The 25,816-nt window shown below is 39.2% G+C and overlaps 2 protein-coding genes and 1 long non-coding RNA gene across 4 annotated transcripts; 2 read left to right on the forward strand and 1 right to left on the reverse strand.

Annotated features, from left to right (window-relative positions):
* Positions 1 to 5,424: 5,424 nt before the first annotated feature.
* Positions 5,425 to 18,058, forward strand: LOC116260032 (la-related protein 1B-like). Its single transcript, XM_031638096.2, has 6 exons — positions 5,425 to 6,124; positions 6,256 to 6,778; positions 6,854 to 7,010; positions 7,159 to 7,249; positions 16,819 to 16,890; positions 16,983 to 18,058. The coding sequence occupies exons 1-6, from the start codon at positions 5,681 to 5,683 to the stop codon at positions 17,214 to 17,216; spliced, it is 1,521 nt and encodes a 506-aa protein (XP_031493956.1). The 5' UTR covers positions 5,425 to 5,680; the 3' UTR covers positions 17,217 to 18,058.
* Positions 18,059 to 18,176: 118 nt separating this feature from the next.
* Positions 18,177 to 19,103, forward strand: LOC126410365 (uncharacterized). 2 transcript variants are annotated; one of them, XR_007574218.1, is made up of 3 exons: positions 18,177 to 18,293; positions 18,437 to 18,676; positions 18,754 to 19,103. It is a non-coding gene; the product is annotated as an uncharacterized LOC126410365 (long non-coding RNA). The 2 variants fall into 2 exon arrangements; XR_007574217.1 differs by having other exon boundaries at positions 18,437 to 19,103.
* Positions 19,104 to 20,361: 1,258 nt separating this feature from the next.
* Positions 20,362 to 23,551, reverse strand: LOC116260713 (uncharacterized). The gene is made up of 6 exons (XM_031639150.1): positions 23,455 to 23,551; positions 23,245 to 23,398; positions 22,260 to 22,341; positions 21,083 to 21,547; positions 20,870 to 20,980; positions 20,362 to 20,445 (listed from the first exon to the last, which is right to left on the reverse strand). Exons 1-6 carry the CDS (start codon positions 23,549 to 23,551, stop codon positions 20,362 to 20,364), a joined length of 993 nt encoding a protein of 330 aa, XP_031495010.1.
* Positions 23,552 to 25,816: the final 2,265 nt, after the last annotated feature.

Here is a 25,816-nt window from a genome sequence, read left to right on the forward strand (position 1 = left end):
CAAATCCAATTGGGGTAGGTGGGTCTAGTTGCGCTGGGCTTGACCTGGAAGCTGGGGCCTCTGTGGAAGCTGCTGGGTGTGTGTGGCGAAAAGACTGGTGGCTAGGAGGCAGAGTTATGGTTAGCAGTTTATGGTCCAAGGTGGGTCCCTTAGTTGATGGTTGGTAGGTAATTGACGCCTCTATGGGGGTGTGTCACGTGTTTATATGTCTTAAGTCTCTATCTTGTTTCCTTTCTTAGACATTTAGCGAAACTCTCTCTCTCTCTCTCTATTATATATATATATATATATATATATATAAAATGATTACGATATCTTTTTTGCAGTCTATCCTTACAAATATGTTTTCAAGAACTAAATGATAAGTATTATACGGTTATAACAAGTACTTTACAATCAATTTTTTTGAATTTCTTCATACTTTATAATAAGTAAAACTAAATGGCTCATATAAAATCAAATTTTGATCATGGAAAATCCTCCTTTTTTATAAAAGCAACTTAAACTAAAACATATTTTATTAAACATATTACAATGTTTTTATTTGTTTAAAAAGTATCTTCTTAGCAAAAAATTAAAGGGTCTGGCTAGTAGTATGGGATCTACCAATTTCTCTGCATATAAAAACACAAATATATTAAAATATGCCAGATGCCGTTAGTTGCCAAATGGGTTTTTATTTATTTTTCATAAAAAAACCATTGCAAAAATGTGCATTTGCCATAATTTTTGTTTGGGCATGGCTTTCAAGGTATTTGGCAACGATTTTTTGTTTTTTAGTGACCAGAGATAAAAAAAAATCATATAGCAGGAATATATATATATATATATATATATATATATATATATATATATATATATATATATATATATATATATATAGTCTATGCATTCAAAAACTAATGATGAATGATGAAAATACTGAATGTTTTTTTCTTTTTATTTTTATATCAATTAGTTCATCATGATCAATCAAATGACCCTCACAAGTGAACTAGGTGATTCTGAATATAGATAGAATTCAATTTTCCTCTCTCCCTCTCTTTATATATATATATATATATATATATATATTATAATGTTAACTAGTCTTGAAATTGATATTCAAATCTTTTCCTTACAACAAAAAGCACTACTCAATTGCTCTGCCTAAGTCTTCAAGGCTGGAAGTGAAAAAAATGAAATCTTGCTTAAAAACCCAGAAAAAAGCCTCTAATTAACATAGTATGTGAAAATAGATAACGCGTTTGGCACGTTTTCACCTTACGGTTTAAAGAAATTAGAATACAGAATACCATGGTTCGAAAAGTATCTAATAAAAATTGCAACATTATGTTCAAGGACGCCATATATAATGTCGGGACGTGACATGTTATAACAAACTCGGAATATTGTAAAGCTAATTTCATCTTTGACTATATTCTAAACGCATTAAACCGTAAAAATCATTTCTATCGACAATAAGATAGAATATATGTGAGTGCTTTCAAGAATTTTGTACGAATGATCATCCGATCAAAAAGAAATCTGTTCGTTGCTGCGAACTTTTTTCCACGATAACATCCATGTGGTAGAGATTAGAGACTAATAAAATCGTTATCGTTTATCATTATCATTTACTTTTTTTCTTCGGATAAGACATGGTGAAGTAGAACCATGCCGAAAGAACAGAAAAATGTAATTTCCATTTACATGGCTGCCTTTTTTCTGGAATCTCAAATACCGGTCTCTCTTTTTTTTACATGAAGCTCATATGTGAGGGCGATTAAAGTATTAGGATTAAAATCTTAGGGATTAAAATCCTGAGCTCAAAATCCTAGAATTTTGATGCTAGAATCAACCGAACAACGATTTGCACCCATATTTTGTAAACGAGTTGTGTTTGGCTGATAGGGATTTGGATGCCAAGGATTTTAATCCAGTGTTTGTTGATAGCAATGGAAGAAAATATTGGCTGATGAGAAGAAACGGAGAAAAAAAAAAAAAAACACTCGCCTTCGACAGACATGAACATAGAGCATGGTTGTGATTTGAGAACCAACAGAGAGGGCAAGATTTTCCTGCATTTCCCTCATTGCAAAGTTTTCATTGTCCGTTGATCACCGTATTATCATTGCTTTCATAGCCCATTGATTCACCCTCTCTCGAGTTCACAAATCACTGTATAATCCCTAGATTTTCAAGGATCTCCATTGCCTGTTCTGCGTTACCACAATCAAGACAAACTAGACGGAAAGAGAGGGCCTTGGTATATCAACCATAGCTGTAGCGGCTGTGCGGGTCTGCTACCTACCCCGACCTTGTTCGCCATCACCCACTTCCAGCCCCTTCCGCTACATCCTACCTTCCATCGATGATACTCTTCTTTGGCGTAGTGGGAGAAAAAGGGCGAGACAGAGAGAGACAGAGACGGAAGGAGAGGGCAACACAAAGAAGGAGAAAGGGAGCGAGACGGAGAAAGAGGGTGAGGGCGAAAGAGAGAGAGACGGAACGAGAGTGCGAGACACAGAGAGATAGAGACAGAAAGAGAGCGCGAGACAACAGAGAAGGGAGGAAGAGACAGAGACAGAGGAAGATAGGGGCGAACCTTGAGAGCTGCTCCTCAGCCGACAATGCGAGGAACGTCTTTGGTGAGCGGCGGAGAGGTGCTCCAAGCGGCAACCGGCAGCCGGAAAAAAAATTTTGACCGGGATTTTGGTCGCATCTCCATGACGGGATTAGAAATTTAAAATCCGTGGAAACGAATCCCGGATTTGACTCTAAAGTCCAGGATTCGTTTTCCTGTGTTTGGCAAAAGCAAGAATTCTTTAAAAATCGGAGATGGGGATCCACCTTCTACAGTGGAATCCATCCTTGCCAAACACGCACGCCACAGTGGCCCTGCCAGTGTGCCCATAACATATAAACTGCTCCGTCATATTTGGAATATTAGCCAAAAGCTGCCAACTTAAGTACAAAACTATGAAAAATATAAGAATATAAAGTCAATAAACCCTTGTCGCATCATTTTTTACTCAACTTAGGGCATAAGAGGATTACAATATCACATGTTCTATTTATCTTCGTAGCATGAGTTTTTAACTCATATGTATGAGGTTGTCAGATACCTGAAATGACCAAAATGCATTTAAAAGGGAAAGAAAGGAGATCCCCCCTTATAAGGGTAAAAATGAATGTTGAATTTTTAAAAGACCAAAATACCCCTCGCCAAGGCGTTTAATTACTAGTAACGGAGAATAGTAACAATGGGATTTTGATGTATTTTCCGGAAGACAACTGCAACAAGATGTCAGCATGAAGGAAAGTATTTTAATGGCAATGCATGCAAAATGGAATGGAGTTAGACAAACAACTTTTAATAATGTAAATTCCTAAAACATACGTGCTATATAAATAACATATGTAAATCGAATTCAATATGGTTCTTACATTTATGATATATAAATGTTGACATGATGTCATGTGTTGTTGCCGCCAGTTCCAAGGAAAACGCTAGTTCAAAGGTGGACAATTCAATAAAATGTACATTAACATTCATTTGAAGTTTGAGGAGCTTTTTGATTGCGTTGAATATGAGATCCTCAGTGGATTTAAGATCAGGCACTCCTCCCTCCGATCTTAACTTTGACTTTTTCTCAATACAAGAAAAATACACAATATAAAAGCAATCTCTTGCTAAAGTTTCGATTACCACTTTTTCAACCAAACCCAATAATTTGGTTAATGGGTGTTTGATTAAGTCTTCATGGTTTGTAATTGCCATGTTGAAATGAAACCAAAATATAGATGGTAGTTGATCATTCAACTTTCCAGAGATACCCCGAAAAGGCGGAAGCCTATCTATCCTTACCCCTGCGCCGAGGGTCCTTAGAATGATGTGATTCAATAAATTTGTAAGGAATTATTTTCTCACCAAAGGCGTCACTCTCTCACTCAAACTGGAACAACTTTCTCCCGATTCTAAAGATATACCATACGAGATGCAACAGTCGCATGTCCTATAACCTTTTCAAAAGCTGTGATTATCGTTACCGAGAAAGAAGAGCCGAAGGGTCCACAAAGACTGCCTTTCCCGGTCTAAACTGCGTCTGGTGCGTTCATTGAGGGCCATTTCCTGGCGTAATAATAAAGTTCTTAGGCTAAAACTATCGGGTTCGGGTCATAGAAAGGGTAAGGAATCACTTATTTTCAAAGGTGAATTCGTGGTGGTGGACATGTGATGAAGGGAATTGGGAAAGATGCGAACCACAGTCCGAGTAATTAATCGAGCCATTCAGGGTGCCGTGTGAACACGAGTCAAGTCGAGCATGAGTTCAGTCAATGAGCTTAACTAAAGAAACCTCGATCTCGATTCGGCAGTTACGTGTTAGCACGAACTCGACTCGATTAAAGCTCAACAAACTCGTTTGAATAAGATTGATATCCCTTGTTACGTGTTGAGCTCGAGCTCAACTCGATTAAGGCGGCTCGGCAAACTCATAGGAATAGAATTGATACTCGTGGCTACGTGTTAAACATATTGGTTTGATTAAAGCTTGAGAAACTCGATTAAGGCTCGAGTTCGACTCATGAGTTCAAATTCAACTCGATTATTTGAACGAGTCGACTCGTAAACTCGAGCTTAACTTGTTAAGCAAATGACTCGGCTTTAACTCGTTCACGAGCCAAACATTAACGAATCGAGCTCGAATAGCTCGACTCGTTGATCACCCCCTACCACTCGACTTGAGAGCTCAAACCGACTCTTTTTCTTAAATAGAGTACATTAAATAAAGTACATGTAATACGCTCGTTCTAATTTATTTTCCTAGAGACCGACATGATCTACCAAAATAAAAAACAACATTAAAATTGGTTGGATTTATTTAATATGCCCATTGTTTGTCCATTTAACAGCAGTCACATCGATTTTGACTGACCTCTGGTGCATTAAATTAGTTAAAATTACTGTTTGCAGCTCAGTTTTGAAGATGGTGGAGGTGAGATTTTTTTCACCATTGCCACAAAGGATGAGTGACTACGAACACATGTCTCCAACGACACGTGCAGACACTAAAGAGTAACGACAGGTGGCCGGAGGCCCTAACATGCGCAATAAAATATTTTTCAATAATTTCTGAGCATTTAAGGAAGCACATTGCGTATTAAAGTTTTATGTACGCTTTTGCTTGAAAGGGAAAAGTTTGAAGGAAAACTTTGTCCCCGTATTCTTGGTCTCAAAATTGGAATCAAAAGGTTGAATTTGTCTAAAAGCCGGAGATCACGACGACGGATTATGAATCCTAATTGCATATCTCGTGTTTGTTTTCGCATTTATTTTTCTGTTGTTTTTGTTTGTGTGGAAGCCTATTTGATCCAACACCTTTGCTTTCGTTTGGAGTCAAGGACAGCTGAAACTCTCTCTCTCTCTCTCTCATCGCGCTTCCTTCCTCCCAACACACACACACACACACACGCGCACAGCCCTTTATAACCGTTCCCTTCCCTTCTTCCATCTCACCCAACGCAGCCCATTCCATACTTCTTCCTCTTCCTTTTTGGTTCCCACACACTCTCTCTCTCTCGAGGGAGTTCTTCCCGTCCTAGGCATTACACCCTGAAGGCTTCCTCCCTCTCTCTCTCGCTGCAGGGAGAGGTATCCAGAATAGCCCCAGTACAGGGAGAGAGCCCCGACCATCAGATGGCTGCCGCCACCGATTCCTCGTCGAATTTTCAGGCGAGGGCGACGGGGTTAACCAGCCCCGCGCCGTCGCGCAGCCCTTGGTCTCAGATCGTCAGAGGGGATCCAGAATCCGCCTCCGCTAATCCCTCTTCGCCGCCTCCGGCGCAGGATCCCAATGGGTCGCCGGTTTCCGATCGGTCGCCGCCGAAGCCGGCGTCTGAGACGTGCGGCCCCGCCATCGTCGTTGGCTCACCTCGTAAGGTGTCGGACGATGCGAACGAAGGGTCACCGTCCGTGAAGAAGCACGCCTGGAACAAGCCCTCTAATGGGCCGGACTCGCCGGTGGAGGTCGGTCCGATCATGGGAGCAGCTTCGTGGCCGGCGCTGTCGGAATCTACGAAGGCTTTGGGGAAATCGGCCGACTCGCCGAAGCCCCTTGTCGATGGATCATCGGTTTCTCAGGTGGCTTTTCTCTTTCCAGTCTTCTGATTTGGGTTTATCTTTTGCATGCATGCGATTTTTTGCTTGGATTCCGGCGATGGGCGAATGAATTGTTGTTGTTCCCATTTTTCTTGCTACCTTTTCTTCACTAGGCTCCGGTAATGCCACAATCTCCACAAAAAACGGATCAAAACACCAATGCTAACGCAAATTCCACCCAGAATCATGCATTTCCGAATCGGCAGAAATCTTTTAATAGGCGTGGCAATAATGCCAATGGTGGTGCTACATTGTCCGGAGCAGAAGCATCGCAAAGTGCATCCGATACTAAGGAACAAGCTTCCAAAGAATCCACGCAGAAAAACAATCCGGATTCGGGACCAAAGGGGTCTGGTTCTCAGAGTAATAGCGGAAACGAGCATCCTAGGAATTCGTTTAGGAGGGGGAATGGAAATCACCAACGAGCTGACAATCACCGCAGTAACAATTACGGGAATAGGGGTAATGCTCGCGATCAGGAAAGAAGTAACTATGATTGGGGTCCAAATCGAGGTTATGGTGGACGGGATGTTCATCAGCAGCAGAGGGTTGGCCCGCGAAATTTTATCCGGCCGCCTCCTCCCGCTCCATTTGTGAACCTGCATCGTGGTTATGCAAGCCCGATCGGCTACCCTGGTAAATCTTTCTTATCTTTGATTGGCACTGTGGCATTTCGTTTTGTGTTTCTGATTCCCTGCATTATGCTTGCAGACATGGGTGCACAGGTATATTATGTTCCAGCCTCACCCACTGAGCCTATTCCGCCTATGTCGTTCATACCACATGCTCCACCACCTGCTGTCTTCTTTCCAGCACCGGATCCTCAATTATGTGCCTTGTTAGTTAAGCAGATAGAGTATTACTTTAGGTAATCTCAGTTACATTATTTTAATTACTGTCAACTTGCCGCTTAGAATCAGCAACCTGTGCTATTATTTCCAGTGGCAGCCAAAAGAAACCTTGAATATCATGATTATTATCAGATTTCTTCATCTCCTTGGTTTCATCTTCTGCAGTGGTGACAATTTGTGCAAAGATATTTATTTGCGGGACAAAATGGATGAGCAAGGATGGGTTCCTATCTCAGTGATTGCAGCTTTTAACCGAGTGAGTGGCTTTGGGATTTTTAATATTAGTTCTCTTTGGAGCGAAGTACCCCTGCTTATGGTTTTGTTTATAGTTAATAGCTTTGTTCCTCCCAGTACGCACAAGCAATGGTGGAGTCAAAAATTTCTGGCTAAGGGGCATTATTGGTTTAGTTTAAAACATTAAGGGACACTCTCAAGTACAAGAAAAAAAGAAAAAGAAAAAAGAAGTACTAATGTGTAAATAAAAAAAATCTTGTGGGCTGGTGTGGGCAATTTGCCCACAACAGCCATAGCGTGGCTCCACTACTGCGTACTAGGTAAAGATACTTTTGTAGTTGGAAGCTTAAACATTGTCTTTTTTCTCCTCAAGTATAATTTCAATCAGTGTTATCCGTATCGCATGATACTGTGTGATATGTATTGTATAGGTTTTAAAAACCTATACGATACGCCTGCGATACACGATACACCCCTGTATCATGTGATATGAGGATAAAATGAATTTTTGTATTTTTTTTACAAAAGAACTTCTCGCTTTCTCTTTCTAAACATGTCTACAAGTTGTGAGAAGGGGAAATTTTACTAGTTTTTCTACAGAAATTTCCCATTTATGTGATAAATCATTGATTTAGGGGAAAACTTGCTGGTGGAGAAGAAGGATTACTCATGGCCCCATGGGGATGATGAGACCTTGAGTGATGATAATCATGATATATTTATATGTTGTGAACTTGTAATGTAATCTAAAACCCTTTAAAGTTTAAACATTAAAGTTGCGATAGGTGCTTTTTATGTTATTCTTATTTCTCATTTCTAAATGTGTTGTTAATATATTATGGCTTATGAATGACTATATAGAACATATTTTTTCGAGACTTACGTTGTATTTCCTTATTTTACCAATTTTTTTTATTTTTTATTTTTTTTAAATTTTTATGAATTAAAAATTAATTTACGATATGCTACAATACGTTTACAATACGTTACAATACTGTGTATAGGTCGGCCCAATTGATACACGTTATGATACACCTTTTACAACATTGATTTTAACTGCTTATTTTTATCGCTTATTTCACATCACATATCTCTGCTTATTGGCTGTGTAATCTAAACTGTTTCGTTGCATTTCTGAAGTGCCCGTGCATTTCATTTTGTTGCTTCGTTATTAATTTGAGCCTTCCCCAACTTCTAGGATAATAAAGCAATTGTGTGACTGGGTCCTCTGGGATTGGAAAGTTGTATGAGGAAATATGTATGCAAAAAACTTACATGTGAAGGAGCCAATGGGGAGTTTTGTGTTTGCTCCTCCCTTTTGAAAGATGGACGATGAGTCCCTTTTGCCATGATCTGAAGATTTTTTTTGATCTTTTGTTGTCTCTTGCAGTCACTTTTGTCCTAAAATTAATTGATTTTCTGCAGATTAAGTAGTTCTCTATGCGATGCTTCACTTTGTCCTTCTTAATTTATTTTTGTTTTTCTAAACATTTCACTTGGAGATTGGCCTCAGCTTACTTCATTTATATTAAAGTAAAGGTGACCATACTTGGATTTATGTTGATGCTAGCTTCTGATTAGTTTAACAAGACAGGCTAATGTTGAATTGAGTTGGATAGTTCTCTTTAAATGAAGTTTCTTAATAAGTGAATGGGAATGTTTTATTTTAGTGTTTTATAGCATAAGAAAAAGCCAATGAAAGAAAAAAACGCTTGGGTGCCCACTGGCTTATTCACTAAGCCATTATCTGGGCTGAAACTATTAACCATGCAAATGGGAAACCGATGTTTGGGAATCTTGTGAGTTCTGATATTCTGATTCAAGGAATCATGCTTCTCTCATGAACTTCAGTTTTTTGAAAAACTAATTTTTTGCTTATATAATCTACACCACTTTTTGAAGGTTTCTTTTTATTCATTTTCTTTAATTATTTAGGGTTTTGAAATGTCCACTTTGTGATATCTGTTTCAGGCTTTCAGCATTGCTTTTTTTATTTCAGTTTCTGTTCCAGATGATCTTTTTCTCTTTTCATGGTTTCAGAAAGAATTACCTAATTAATAGATATTCATGAATAGACAAAATTTTCCCAACTGCTTTATATTTTTGGTAGCTCATCTTAATGGAGTGTTTATTGATTGACATTTTGAGTACCATTTGTCATTGTCATGTACGGCTGGCAGGTATAGCAGGAAAATGCGTAGCAGAAAGAGTGCAACCTTAGATATGGGTGTGACAGAATATAAATATATCTGTATATATGCATACAAAGAGAAAGACTTGTGATTTCTGACTTTCCTCAGAAGCATTTGAAGAATGTGTTTCATGATCTAGATTTTCTTGTCATTGTTGATGGGTTTGAACTTTTTAAATGAGTGTTCTTTTAAGAAGAAATACATTAGCGGAACTATTTTATCTAACCATTTTCATATATACCTTTCACATGCCTATTTTATTTAGGTACCATTTGGAAGTTTAACATAGATCTCTGCATTGCATTCTGCAAGCATATAACCACTCTGTACAGAGTTGCCAAGCATGTAGTAGTTGCTCTTTTTTCCTAGGCTTGTTTAGCATGCACCTCATTTGAGACTGAACTGGCACCTTTCTTTGAGAAGTTTCTGATTTTCATGCTTCTTGTCTCTTTTGATAGTGGATTGTGACTAAAAAGTTGAAAATTCTTGCTTAATGATGCTTTGGGTTATAACAGCAATTGGAGTGATTGCACTGAAATTGTGAAAGAATTCTAAATTTTCCTGAGAAATGGAACTGCCTGAAGAAAGAGGAACTCAATTAGATGAATATGAATGATTTGGCAAATAATTTCTTTGAAGTTCCTATTTATTCACTCAACTTGTTTAGTTTAGGACCGTTTGTTTACTCTTCTAGTATTTACAAATATTAAAAAGCCTACTCAGCATTGTTGTTTCTAATTCTTCATTCTTTGTTGGTAAGCTGTAGCCCATATCTATTATGAAACTGATACTGATACTTTATGGAGATCTGTTCTTTTCTTGAGACACCTGATCAGTATGTGTGTGTGCAGGATTAGACACCTAGATGGCAAATGCATTTGTTCCTATTTCTTTGATTAGGCCCCACTTTAGGTCCTGGGAGAAATTGTGCCGGCAAATGTTATTTATTCAATTTAATTAAGTAGATATTTTTATCGTGTTCTGTTTAGTGGGACACTGTTGTAGATTAGTTAGAGTGAAACTTTTATGTGTTCCTTTAAGAGTTGAAAACTGAAACTGGTTAGATTTCTTGAAAAGTGAAAACCTGATTGTAAAAACTCAGATATTTTCTAATCTAAAGTATGTTTTCCTATGATTAAGTACGAGGAAACACAAACTTACAGGCTTTGTAAGCATCATCGATCATGCTTTTTATGAGAGCTGATGTGAGGCCAAACGAAAAGCTGTATCTACTAATATGTCCTTGCATGCATTTAGAGACTTTTTGTCTTTTTTGAAAATGCTTATTTGCACCTGCACTCAGGCAACACTTTTTCCCATGTGTTTTACTCCCTTTTGCATTTCCCGAGTTTTCCATATCATATATCATTGCAACTGCGTTATGACATTAAGTGAATGGAATATATAAATAAAATATTAAAATGAGATGTTTCACTGGGACATCAAAGATTCATATAATGATCCTAAATGAAAGAGGAAAAAAATATAAAAAACATGTGTAAATCTGGAGATATAACAAAAGCATGCCTATATTTTCAGAATTTGCAGTGTCATGCTTGGAAAAGCTGATTCTCAACTAGATGCCTAATCTAACTCGGACATGTTTGCCATGGTTAGCATAAAATTTCCTAACTACTCGTAGGTGTATTTTTCTACATAACAATATAGCATCAAAAGCTTAAGTGTGTTTTTGAAACATCTTGAAGATATGACAGAATGACTGTTTTTTAAAAGCATTAAGATAACGTAAGCACATTTTGAAAGATTGATTGAAACAAAGCATTAAATGTGTGTATGGTATTTAACGTGTTTCAGACACACACTTACATTTTGAAAAATTTTCAAAAAGTGCTTTAGCTTTTAACATAGTCATAAACGCATGCTGAGGGTGTGCATGTAATCTACTGTTTAAATGTGGTTTGATTGTGGTAAACACATCAGAGTTAAGAGAGGTGTCCAGTTGAGAATTAGTTCTTAATCAGGCATGAAACTGTAATTTCTAAAAACAAAAGACATGGAACTACCAATACTGAAAAGTTAGGTGTCTTGTAATTCAAAAAGAATATTGTTATAGCTGATCTAAAATTCGTATAGTGTCAGTTCATATCAACCAACACATTGCATATCAGTGAAGAACACAACAATAAGGGGCTGAAATGGTCAACTTAGCATATTGGCCAATCATACCCCCATCACCGTAAATTCCGTAATTGAGCCTTTATTGGCTGATATGACCCCATATGGGCCAATATATAAACAAGACATCATCAAAGTTTTTCTTAATTTTTTAGTATAAAATATTTTGAAGCCAATACAGGCCACTACACATGGATGCATGTCAGCTGAAATACTATACTGGTGAGGTTTCCAAAACGATAGGGAAACTGAATTTTATAACATTGGTTGTAGCTTGTAACCCATTTCCTAAGTTTTCCACTTGTCATGACATTGTAACTGTTTTAACTTCTGATTGAAATGTAATTTAACAAAAGTAGTTGTGCAAATAAATCAGGGGTTTTAATTAGATACCTGCACGCACAATCTTGGTGATAGTACTAGGGTCAGGTGGATGCCTGCTTTATGCAAGAAGCATAAAGTAACTAACTGATGAACTCTTTCTCTTTTTGGTTCCATTAGCTTCAACACAAAGAAGATTATTCTTAGGTACTGCAAATCTGTTCAAGAATATTGTTTTGGAGTACTGTTGATCTAGATATTATAACTAATCTGTGGAGCAGGAGGGTTTTCTAATCTGACCAGAAATAATTCCTGTTGGTGTTGAAATACAAACAAATCCAACTATGTTGCTTGCATGACCATTTTGTCTCTACTTCTTTGCAGTGATTTAAATGAAATGTTAGCTTTTTGATGTAATTCGGTGGTGTTCATATTCTTCTTATTGGTTCTTATTGTAATGCTGCTCAGAGGTTGTAAGTTTTTGTTACTTTCTCTGCCTCTCTTTCCCCCTTTTTCGGTTTCTAACGTTAGTTCAATTCGTACATGCTTAAAATTTAGATGGAATACTTTTTTGCTCTGGAATTGTTGGTATAGACATGGTAAAATTGCAGCCTATAGAATCTGTATTTGTTTTTGCCATGGTAGTGAAGTGGCACTCCTTATTCCTATTTTTAGCTTTTAACAAAATAGATTCTGCTTGGACTTCAAAGCGTATGCCCTTAAAATAACTCGAAAGTATGTGCTTTGTCTGTGGACAATAATTAGTTGTTTGTGCAACCGTGCATTGAAGCATGAACATGTTTCTGATGTCTTGTTAATTGACATTGTTATAAAGTGCACTTTATTGATGAACCATGCATGAGAAATGACACTTGAAATTAAAGCAAGGAAGCAGGTATTCACTATTCAATAGAAAAAAAATGAGGTTTGAGGTATGAAACATATCAACCGTGCATTGAAGCATGAACATGTTTCTGATGTCTTGTTAATTGACATTGTTATAAAGTGCACTTTATTGATGAACCATGCATGAGAAATGACACTTGAAATGAAAGCAAGGAAGCAGGTATTCGCTATTCAATAGAAAAAAAATGAGGTTTGAGGTATGAAACATATAAAAAATTGTGGCATTGTTAATTTATTGTTGGTGGTATAATCATGTATGGGAATTGACAGCTGAAGTCGAGGCAAATAAATGGGTATTTGAAATGTGAACCTGTACGAAGAACTGCAGGAGCGAGTGAGAATTGATGGCTTGTATGCGAAGATATTAGCAGAAGTAACAATAAAGATCAGTGCACATGAAAAAATGAAGTGGTGTGGACATGATGCAAGTCTCCTCATGGCTGCAAACGAGCATGATAATTAGGAGAGTGCTTTACCAGCAGCAATTTCAGTATTTTGATTTGTCATGATATGAAATCATTTTGATAAACTTATGTTGTAAATTAAATAGATGGCAAACTTGAAGGCAAGGACTTGATGGTGTTTTGTTGAGTACGGCGTGTGTGATGTTGAAGTTGGTGTATGAGGGGTAGCAGGTGGTGTAACGGAGTGCACGTTTTGACAGTGGCAGCATTGCAGGCCACATATTGGTGTTCCAGAAATTATGATATTTACTCGCTTTCTTCTATGAATTGGTTACTCCATCCATGCACATTACAGCTACTTATAAGGATGCTAGCATGTGATTTACTGGTTGTAGGCTGGTGCAGAATTTTTTGATTAATAATCTGGTTGTGTGTGGCTTTATGCTTGCTATGACATTAAGTGTTTATTTCCTTTGTGCTACTGAGAAACTTCTATATGTCATGTCTTTAGCTGTAAAAGTGAGTTCAGTGACATTCTTATTATTGTCTTGCTAAATATGTCAACATCTTGACGACTTATCAAAAATAAGTTTTGTATTGTTTCCTATTAATTTCTTGCTAAATACATAATATTTTAGTTCACACTGTCGTTGCTGCTAAATGAGGTTATCCTGTTCCATGTAAGGCTGTCAACAGTCTTACAGATTCTTTTCTGCTTGTTTTACTCTTGTCTGACTATTCAACTATGAGTTGTTTGTCTTTCAAATCATTTACCAGTTGATACATTCGAGTTGGTAGTTGGATGAACCACTTATGAAGTCATAAGCCATGTATTGTTTATCATCCAAGACCTGGATAAGCACCTTTATATAAAGGGTTGACATCGATGTAGATTGTAGTAAATATTCAATTATTGTTTGTCTCAATCTGCATAAAATGTGCACTTGCGGAAAGTAAAAAAAAAACACTTATATCATCATGCGGGTGAAGCTAAGTGTCTTGAGTTCTGTGCTTTGGGTAGAAGCAATGGACTTGGGTGCTGCAAAGAAAGAGTCTGAGTCAACTTTTGCCCGAGAAGCAAACATTTTCCTGAAGCATCTTGGTCTTTCTTTCTCTTCTTCCTTCTCCTCCTTCCTTTTTTCTGTGCACATTGGCTTTTAGAGCCTTGACTTGGCCATCCTGAGGCTTAAAGCTGGCAGGTTTTAGACACAATCATCTTAGCGGATAGTAGTATTTGATGGGTTCTAATGTTTAAGTGTTTTGACTTTCTCTTTATAGTAGATATTCACCTCAGCTTTTCTTGATGTGTGGGCTAAATGAAACAAGTGCAACAGTGTCACATCCAATTGACTCTTTAAACCCTGTTGTGCAGGAATTATTCTTTTTGTAATGGGACTTGTAGAACTCGATCTCTTACTTACTGAATGAGTAGAAAAAGGAATTTTTTCCTTTTGGCCTTTTTTTGGCTTCTCATAGCCTATTAGATAATTGTTTGTTGCTGTTTACTACCTTTTTTGTTATGCTTCTTTTACAGTTCTATTTTTATCCTTTTCTTTTTGGCAGCAAAACGTATTTTTCATGTGCTCCCTATATTCTATATGAGGTTGTGAGTCGCTTTCAGGTTGTATTGTTGTAGAGTGCAAATTTTAGAAGTTTTTTTTAGTTGCATACCTTTTCCCTTTTCAACCTACTGTAAAATTATAGCTAGTTCCTTATGATTAGTTGCTGCTGTCTTCTAGCGAAGTGCAGTGTGGTGTCATTGTCTGGAAATGCTTTTCCTCTTCGTGGATGAAATGATCGTTTCTTCTATCCACCTGAAATTGAATACTCTTTTCAAACTTTGGGCTTTGAGACATGGTTACTCAAATAGATGCAAGGCCTAGTTGATGATGTTCTCAGGAGTATGATGTTCGTCATATAGAGATCTGTGCATCAGTGGCTAGTTCTCCTTTGGTTTGACATTTTCATCATTTTATAGGTAGAGCATGGACAGACAGTCTGATAAAGCATTCTGGTAATGTCTTAGAACCACTATTTTAATGAGTTACTGGAAATGTTTGAATGGAAACTGCTATGCAGTCTTAAAGTTGCTCCCTTTTGATTCCCAAATTTGCATTTCTCATTCTTTCTCATGAGTGTGAATAGACTTGAATTTTTTGACCTTCGAGTGCAGAAAGTTTACCTTGTTAATCATTTTAAATCATAGCAATTTCTAGGCCCTAAGGTAAACTTGTAGGGCAATCATGGAGGTCGAAAAAGGGTTGGAAAATGTATGATTCTAGATGACAAAATTTGATCTACAAAGATGTGGAGGGATATAAGAGCTTTCAATAATGAAGCAAAATACCAAAATTGTAAGGAAATTCCATAGGTTGAGCTATGGGAAGAATGATGTTTTGACTTTTGAGAAATCAAAAGAAATGGGGATTGAAGCTCTATGCTGATAAGGAGAATTGTGTCCATTAAAACAATTTGGAGCTGAAGATGGAAGAGGAGGTATATCATGGGTTTTTATGTATGTGTATGATAGATCAAGGTAACCCAAGTATGAGTGGTAGATGGGAAAGGGAGAAATTAAAACTCCTTAGCATGTGAACAAACAGAGGAATTGGAGAGGGGTATATAACCATTGGCACAAGTATTACCTTCTTTTTTTTTTTTGAAAAAATATTGTATTACAAATGGGTGGAAAGAGAAAGAAAGAAAGAAAGACTCACAATGTTGTGAAAAGAACGTCAAAACGAAAATAGTGTATTTTTATTGTGTTTTTGTCACACCTTTTTTATTATGTTTCTTTCATACCTTTCATGTTTTTCTGATATATTTTGTTCTTTTGATGCTTCTAACATTTTACTGTTTTTTTAATTTTACAAATTCTGGCTGGGAAATAAACTTCACTATTAATATCCAAGGCAAGCCTCGCCTATCAAAACCTGAGACGGATATTTCTGAAAAATGATATAAATTAGAGAATTTCAATTTCTTTTTGGTTAGTTGAGTCTTACGTATCTGTTCTTACGTTGTGCTGCTCCAGACTTGCTGCACCAGGTTATTAGTCTGTGTACCATCTCATTAATTTTCAGTGGAAATATTAGAAAGGCCGTGAGAGAATAAAAGAATACTCTTGACTCCTTTGCTCGTGCTATAAATATCAATGTGATACATGCTAATTTTCCTGCTGTTGGCTATTTATAATAATAGGGAGAGAAAAATGAAAGTTTATTGGGTTCTAAAAAATCTTGGGCCATCAAAGCATCTACTTGTTTCCACTGGTGATAAAAATAGCACGCTTGAAATTTTCCATATTCATAAATATCAACGTTAACACCTGGGCCATTCTAATTGTCTCTGTTTATGCAGGCGGTCATACTATTCTTGTGGCACACACCTTTCTAACTAAAAGTGAATCTCTGATAGTGTTTATGTCCATATATCTGTAGTGAATATAACATTTATTGAGTTCCTTTCGAGCACAGGTGCTAGACATGTTGGTCGAGGATTTTTTTTTTCTCTTTATCTTAGTGCTTCTGCAAATATCTTCTTCTAAAGTACTGCTCATTATTACTATTTAACATCGCATGTCATTTGTTATCTACAGAGGGAAATAGTTTTTCATTAGCATGTCTTTGCAGGTAAAGCAGTTAACGAACAGCATTCCTTTCATTCTCGATTCTATGAGAGGCTCTTCTGTCGTGGAAATTCAGGTACGTTTCTCATGGTTTTACTTGAGAACAGTGTGTAAGATATTCCAACCGAGTCTGTTGGATTGTAATTTTTTTTTTTTTTTTGCATACAGGGTGACAAAATAAGAAGGAGGAATGATTGGAGCAATTGGCTTTTGCCTCCTAATTCTCCATCAGCTTCCAATGTAGAGCTATCTGGTACGGTGAATGTTGACAATTTGGCAGCCCGTATTAGAGGAGTGGGAGTAGAGGGATCTGTACTACAGACTGGATCAAGACTTCCTCCAGGAGATGCTCATCCTGAGGTGCTGAGCAGGTCATCGTCTGAGGAGTTCACTAGCCATTGATTTTCCTCTAGCAGGGAGATGGTAGGAGAGTGCACTCCAGCTAATGATAATGGTACTTTCAATGAATGGGGCCGGGAATTGCAATATGTCAATCATCTTGTTGATTCCACTGCGACGCAGTGAAGTGGAGGGGAAGGAAAAATTCATGCTGCTGGAGCGTCAATGGAAAATTTTGGGATTGTGTAAAAAAGGAAAGAGGTTTTACATAGCTTACCTGGATTGAGAGTAGACAGCGGCGACCCCTACATGAAGGGGAAAGAGGGGAAAAAAAAAGAAAAAAAAGGAAAAAAAAAAGAAAAAACAAAAAAAGGAAAAAAGCAGATAAAGATGAATTATGGTTGTGATGAGTAAATGATGACAAGTTTGTTGGGCTGTATAGTTTGATTTGGCATGGTGGAAGCTAGGGCTGTTATGGTTCATATTGAAGCGATCTCCCTACACAACTATGCTCCTGATTTTTTTGCTTGCTTCGTGAAAAATTTTGGTTCGATTGTTTGGAAAGTGAGCATTTTGTCCAACAAAATGGAATGTCTCATTTTGTCCAACAAAATGGAATGTCTCCTGAGAGCATGCGGCATATGAAGATTCTTTTAAAGGCAAGACATCTATCTTCTCTCGCTATGAGATCCCTGGACTTTTTACCCCCTTTGCTCTCTTTGAATGAATTTAAAAAATATATAAATACATAAACACATACTTCTCTCGAAGCTTCGTGTCATTATTAATTTTTTTTTCCATAAAACAACTTTGATTAAAAGTAGACTGTAAATTGGTTTGATTGATGAACTCGAATCTTGATCCTATAATAATTGAAGCCAATGTTGTGGCTTGACTTTTGTTTACATTTGAGCAATTACAAGTTTGTGTAGCTGTGTTCTATTCATATTCCAGGCTTTTCTCTCTTGAGCCTTTTGCTTCTTTTGGTACTCGATGGCATGCCTGAATGTTCTTCTTTGAACCTACAGCTTCCAAATGTTGAAAGCGTGTTTATGCATGTGAGCAAGTATGTGCGTGTGGGTGCTTGCATTGAGGCACATCTGTCCGTGCTTGCTGTTCATGTTGCATGTGGTTCTCAAGGTGGGTCTTGTTGAGGTTGCTTTCATTTTATAGATAGAACTAAAAGCCTCAACTTGTGAAATTTACAGTTTATTTCCCATTGGATAAATTAAAGAACTTGCGTGAGCTGTTATGTGATTAAAATGATGATTAATTCTCTGAAGGGGAATTTGCATGGAGCCTCTTTATCTGTCTCACGAAGGCAGCCTAACAGCCTAAGGCGCCAGTTGATTGGTCTCTTGTGGATCCATTAGAGGCATTCCTGAAAGGCTATAGGTTTGCGACGACCCTGAGCTTTCGTATGGAAATGCGTTGCATGGGTGGAAGCTATTTATGCTTGAAATGAGGAAGGTGGTAAATAAGCGGTGTCCAAATGTTGGGATGACGCTTTCTTGTCCACCCAGGTGATTTTTCTACCCTGGTAAAACTCTTGGCAGCAAGTTTCTTTCATAAAAATATGACATGAAACTCACCTTTACAGAAGCTCTCTTTCATTACTGAAGCAGAAGTTTCTGCATCGTCATGCTTGTTTCTGCACTCAAGTGCAGAAAATTTTCAGATTTTCCCTTAATCGGATGCGATCATGTGGGGACTGCTTTTCGTGGCCTTCTGTACGTTGGAGTAGATTGTTTTGAAGATTCCCCTGGTCCTTACCACTCTTCAATGGCTACCAGTGCCTTCTTCAAGCAACTCCATGGCGGTTGGACCTGAAATTTTCAGGCGCCTTCCATATAATTGACCCAGTTAATTATCTTTTGTCGAATCACGGCAACCTGCCCTTTTTCTTCCCCGTCAGGCATACCGTCATTTAAAATAAGAATGCTTAGGATATGGTCTTTGGGACTTTTGTTTTGGCCGTCGTGAAATCGACTAAATTTTACGTGGTCTCATCCATGTTAAAAAATGAAAGCAGGAGCTCCCAGGATATCATTCATATCCCTTCAGAACAAGTTACCGAAGAGGATCACAAAAGGACGTTCTAACTACAGGAGCATGATAAAAGGAACAGGTAATAAGGGGTTCGAACATAGGCGGGAAGGAGCCCGAGTCTCATAGTTCATGAAAGAGCTCATCGACGACCAGGCACAGGACGGGTAAAACACGATGTCTGTATGCGTCTTTGGATCTCGGACGGTGGCCGTTCACTTATTCGCCTGCCTTCTCCCTCCGCGTTTTGACGAGGAAATCACGTATACCTGATGGTTGATTGGGCTTTTAAAGAGTTTAAATAGTCCAAGCTTTATCGACGTCTGCAATTGGATTTGGTCGTCAGATTTCAGCACTTTTGGGCATTGGATGTCCAGTTACACAGTGAGAGAGTTTCAAAATGGTAGAAAACGTGCTTGATGTCTTGAGTTCATTTTGACAGCTGTTAAAACAGAAACTACTGGAGAGAGAGATTCTTGCGACGGGCGGCAGAAGACTGTTGCCATTATTATGGTGATGGAATTCGGGAGACAGAATCAATGTTTTTCCATTAACCACCGCGCAGCCATACAAAGCCACTTCAGACTTCGACGCGTGCACTGCAACAAAGCCACCACCCAACCGATGCCTCACAGTTCTCCTCAAAACATAGCAAAACCACGTGACACGCACCAACAGTACAGAGATACAAGGTAAAAAGGAAAAGGACAACCCAAGAAAACGAAAGACAGAACTTAGAGCAAAAATAGAACACGAACGCGGCCACAGCAACTGAAGGCAATGCGTAAAATCCGAAGAGGCAGAGCCAATCAAGTAGAAAGGGTGACTATGAAACGAAAATTGAAAAGCAAACAGGAAAACGAGAGAAAAAGAAAGGTTAGGCAACAGTTTCAAATCAAAACGTTCTTAAAATGCCGCGGATTTAACTCGTTCCGAGAGAGAGAGGGATGGATGTCATTGTCATAAGAAATAATACTTCCGAGAGAACATTCCCCAAAAGGCAAAAGCCACAGATTAAATTCCCCGGACCACCCGCGTGTCTATCAAAACACGCACGTATACACGTAACAAGAAGAGATTCACGTCAACCCATGCCATCAACTCCATCACCAACCGTCTAGAAGCTCAATCCTTCCACACTGCCAAATCCGGAAGGAAAAACTCAAAATGGAGCCGTCGATGTTCTCCTTAGAACCGGTTTTTCCTTAGCAAATCGACTCCCACTGCCTTGGTTGCCAGACCTTTGCTGCAATAAACACGAACGCACGCTAAATCACCGTTACTCCAGAAAGCATGAACTAAGATATATCATGAGGAAATGCTTTTTAGAGTCACAGTTCTTTGTATTTTCTATCTGGGGACTGAGAAACAAGTCGTGGCAAAGAGAAATATGGCTTCTCAGGTTTTAACTTGCCGTATCTGTGGTCGTCTCGCCTTTAGTGTGGAATGATGAGTAAAATAAAGCTTCAGAGATACTCATCACAGTTAGTTTGCTAGAGATCATCTGAATATACTTTAGTTTAATATGATGTTTTGATGGTTCAAACTGACAATGCGTTCTGCTAAACATAATACGTTTGGAAGTAACTTTACGAAGCAAACACATGCAGGAAACGCCTTTTCAAAAGATTTACTGTGTGGAAGAGAGAGAGCGAGAGAGAGAGAGATACCTGTTCCTGTTGTACCTGGCGCAGGTGGTTTTGCTGCTGCTGCTGTTCCCTTAGTCTGACGTTCTCTTCAACCAAATGAGCAATTTCAATCTCCAACTCATTGGTGTATGCCTGAGGAATTAGGAAGATGGCAAAGAAAAGAGAGTAAGAAAAGGAGGAGTATCCACGATGACAAGAACAGACGAGAAAAGGAGAAAGGCGGAGTGGGGATGCCTGCTTTCTCGCTCTAGAACGAGCAGCCGACTCCCTGTTCTTGATCATGCGCTTCTGCCGCCGGTCTACCGTCTCGTCGCCGTCCATCAAACCACCGCGCTTCCTGCAGAATGGGCCGAACCCCTGAGGCTCCGGCATGTGCTGCTGGAGGTGGTGGCGGTGATTGTGGTGGTGGAGGTCGTGAAGAGACGGCGACCCCCTGGGATCGAAGCCGCCTAGCCAGTCGAGGTACTGCATCTCGTGGCAGCCCATGGAGTTGAGGCTCAGGAGAGTGGTGGTGGGGGCGGAGACACACTGCGTCATCGCCGGCCTCGGCCGGAACACCCCGACAAAGTCCGGCGAGACGTCGGAACTCCTGCCTCCCTCCTTAGCTAGGAAATCCTGAAGCATCATCTCCCTCTCCCCTTGCTCCTCCTCCCCTGGCGTCTCCTCTTCCTCCCCTACCAGGTTGCTCAGACTCATCTCCTTCCATACTCTGTCCATGTTGCTGTTCATCGCACTCTTCTCCCCCTCTCTCTCTCTATTAGTGGGAAGAAAGATACGGGTAGGCTATTTTCAGGTTCCTTTTGAAGCACTCTTCTTCTTCCTCACCCTATGCATGTTGGTATTCATCTCCCCACTCTGTCTGCGTCTATTAATAGGAAGAAAGATATCTGCAGGCCATTTTCACTCCCTTCTCTCTCTCTCTCTCTCTCTCCGGTTGGATTTTTGATGATACTGAAAGAACCCGATCGAGCACGACATGTCTTCTCACGTCCGTCATCACGCAGGCTCTGTCCGTCTAAATACGTGACCAAATAGGGTGTACTTCTTGCCGCGCGTACGCAAACACTCCACAGTTTATAGTATATGCCCCCTCACAAAGCAATTCTGATTGGTGAATCAGTATATCTAGTAAAGGGACACATACCCTTTAATGGCAGAAGTATAATATCGTTAAGGCACATGCGAATGGCTATAGTACTCCAATTGGGTAGCCTAAAAGGGATGAGATTATCATTTCCAGTCCTTTTTTAGGGAAATTGTCCTTAGCAATTTCAGTGGTACACCTTCTTTGCCATTTTTTGCTTGAATGGGTGAGTTGGGTGTGTTTGAGTGGTGGCTCTGTGAAGGATTTTCATGTACATGGGATCAGGTTGTAATTGGAAGCAGTTGCCATTTAGAGGAAGGTGTGGACGAAAGGGGAGTTGGCGCCTGTTTCAGAGCTTGCATTGCATGGTGAAGGCGGGGCCTTGGAAAGTGAGAGTGGGGACGTTTCCCTGTTTCCCCTTCGTGTCTGGTCGGCCTTCTAGTTTTTCTTGTTTTCAGTTCCTCGCTACCTAGGCGGCAGTTGGCAGTTCCATTCAAAGAATGCTTATTCTGCTCTTTATCACCCAACTTTTTTCTGACCATTCTTACATGGCCGGTCTCTCCTCCGGCCCTCAGGTTCCACGCACTTGATTCGCTATTGTCACGTCCCTTTTCATTTAAATTGCCTTGTCATTTCTTTTTGGCTTCTGTGACAATGTACTCCTTTTATCTTTATATGTATATGTATACACATATGCTAACTTTGATGTTGGGTCCATCAGATTTTCGTTTGTTTAAATTTTCATATCATCTATTTCATTTATTAGCAGGAAGGGAACCTACAAGTGAATGGTTCCAAGAGACGTACCACTGTTGGTTGGGCAAGTTGCCATGTATGGGATGGAGTGGGATATTTAGATAAGGGTACAGCTCCTCTTCACTAGGTATGGATGTTAGTAGGAGTGAAGCTCATCAATTTTTCATGAAAGAGACCAAATTATAGTTTCAAGACAAAAATCAAGATATAAATTTTCAAGACTTTTATATAGGATACATAAAATCTTGTAAAAATTCACGTCTTTAAGGAGGAGGGGCGAAGGCCCCTTAACTCCGGCACTGGATGTTAAGATCAAGTGAAAGAGAAATGACATCGGCACTTTCATTCTAATTGTATCGGATGTCTTAGCAGAGAAGAATGACTTGGCTCTTTCTTTCTCGAATAGTAAGTATATCGAATAGTAAGTATATCGTAAACCTCTTGCCCGCCTACTGTGCGATCTCTAACTTGGAAAAAAGAAATGACGATTGAAGTGTTTCTGATGAGTTGACTGAACGTCGCGTGGACCAACTTGAGCGGGAAATCTTTGGCCAACCTGCAGCTGTTCTGGTTCCCGTCCTCACAGGCGTCGCTTGGGGAGTTGAGTCCTCCTTCTCTGAACGACGTACCAACAGCTTCGAACCGGTTGAGAGTTTGAAACTCGTCGTGAGCAGTGAATCTCTTGGTTAGAGTAAAAATATTGCTCGGTTCTGTCAGTAAGGGTGAAGAAACAGAGTCCTAATCCTCCACCACCACTTTAATTTACTTTCAAGGAAAACCATCCTCCTCAGCCGGTGGGATTCACAACCGGCAGGCGATCGGACGGCTGCCGTCGAGCAGCCGTCGCCTTTCTCACATCCCATCACCGTACACCTGTCTGTCGTTCATAGAGACGCGCCACCCTCTTTTGTTTTTGGAAAATGGATTCCTGGGTTCTGACGAGGATGAAAGACAGGTGGTGAGTAAATAAGTAATTGGCAGAGGGAGAGATAGAGGGGGAAGGGGTAGTAGGTACGACCTAGAGCCAATATAGTTAGGCCTCTGCACAACCGGAGATTCCTGCACTCAAAGGAATCGATTGCTGCTTCATAGATCGACCTCTCTCTCTCTCTCTCTCTCTCTCTATATATATATATATATATATATATATATATATATCAAAGTGTCCTTGTCTTTAGTACATCTCAGACCCGGTCAGAGTTCTGTGAACTCAAGAAGTTGTTCAAAAGGGCAACGGCATAGAAAAACGTCGCTGTTCTGACTTGATTTGCTCGCTTTGTTACAGACTGGGCTGGCCTAAGAATCACATGTAATTTCTTCTGGTGATTCTTTCATTAAAGTGTCCCGAAAGTGGGCGATTGTGTTCAACTTTATCGCCGTCTATCTGATTCGGTAAGAATCTGAACGATCGTTTAGAATTTAGACACAGGTCAACTCAAGTTTTTGGATTTGCTTGTTTAATAAGGGCTTCATAGGAAATAAGGGATCATAAAACTGCATCTGCACTTTCGATTTCGAACATGTTCTTTTACACGTAAAGTTAGTCTTTTTGGGAATTCATTGTGTAAGTTTAAGACGAATTTTCAGAAAATAACTGGTGCCATCTGCGTATTCTGGACTTCTAAATTCATCATGCAGATTTTTTCTTTCACTGAATATTAAAGTTGATGGAATCTATGATCAACTTATTGTTTTCATCTATTCATTCATATATGTTGACTAGTTGTTAGGATTGCTCATTGCCAAACTCTAGTCTGTATTTTATATGTAATTGTCTTTTCAATCGGCAGTTGCACTGCTCATTTACACTCGAAAGTAATGTTTGGATCTGATGAACTCAAACCTGACTCCAACACTGCCATTTCTGCTTCTTTTTATGCAGTACATGCGCATTGGAGACGTTGGGCTTCCAAGAATAGGTACTAGACAGAAGGGAGAGATTCATCTTATAGTTTGTTTTTTGGTCATTTATAACTTCAACGAAGATGATGGGCCTAAGTATAATTATCAATTGCGTCTCCGCAAAGGGGCAGGTTGTATGGGAAATCTGGAGAGTAAGTGGACTCGAAGCACCTGATCATGGGTAGTCTTTTGCTATAATTTTTCATTTCACTGTCGTCACTTGTCATGAAGGACGTTTTTCTAGGCAGACAACTACAAATCTGGTGAGGAGACCCCACGAGGCGGCAATTGATTGAAATACAGAGAGCTAACTCTAAAGGCACATGTGGCCGTAGTAATGGCAGAATAGAGCCTCAAGTGGAAGCGCTCAGTCCTGCGTTTAGGGTTTGTGGGGAGTACAGAGGCTTTAATGAATTGTAATTAAACTTGGGAAGGAAAAGGAAAAGAAGGCCATTGAAGGAGAAAAGCAAAGGGCGTGCAAGGAGAGAGAAAAAAGAGAGCAGATCACAGACAGCAGAGCAGAGGAAGAAAGAAATAAAAGGAGAAAAAGAAAGGGGAAAGAAGAGAAGGGAGGAGTGCAGTAGGTAGTCACATCTTGACAGATGTCAGGACAACACAATGCTGCTCTCATATAACATCGCTTCAATCAACGTTTTCGCCCTTCCTTCGTGGTACGGCTTCCGCGTTTTTTTTTTTTTTTTTGGAGTGATTAGTTTCTTACACCTCGCCATCTTTATTACTGCATCCTTCACTCTTCTCCAATGAACGTCCCTCCTTTCTCAATCCAGATCAAAAGAAAGTGGCGTGACATAGACAGTATTATTCCGTCATACGTTGGACGTATGACAAGATATAATATATTTCTCTTTATATAAAAGAGAGAGTTTATAAATCATAGTTAAAGTTGTTCTGTCATTTAACAGAGAAAAAAATAAACTAAAGAGTGATTCAACTAAGAGAGAGAAATCAGAGGAGGGTTGTCCTGATCTAATAGTATCAGCACGGTGTAGGGGAGCTACGTTGCAATGAGTGCTGTTGCTTTTTGTTAGAAAGAAGTAGGCTTAAGTGTACTGAATGCTTGGTCATAGGTAGGTAATTACTGCAAAAATATTATTATAGGTTTGCTTTTTAAATCGAGGTCATCTGTAATTCGAATTGTTTATTGCATTTTAAAAACAAGGGACTGCGGGAAAAAGGGTTTCCTCCTGTTTCCATCACCAATACTT

The sequence above is a fragment of the Nymphaea colorata genome, chromosome 9 (genome assembly GCF_008831285.2).
Source record: "Nymphaea colorata isolate Beijing-Zhang1983 chromosome 9, ASM883128v2, whole genome shotgun sequence".
Taxonomy (NCBI): Eukaryota; Viridiplantae; Streptophyta; class Magnoliopsida; order Nymphaeales; family Nymphaeaceae; genus Nymphaea; species Nymphaea colorata.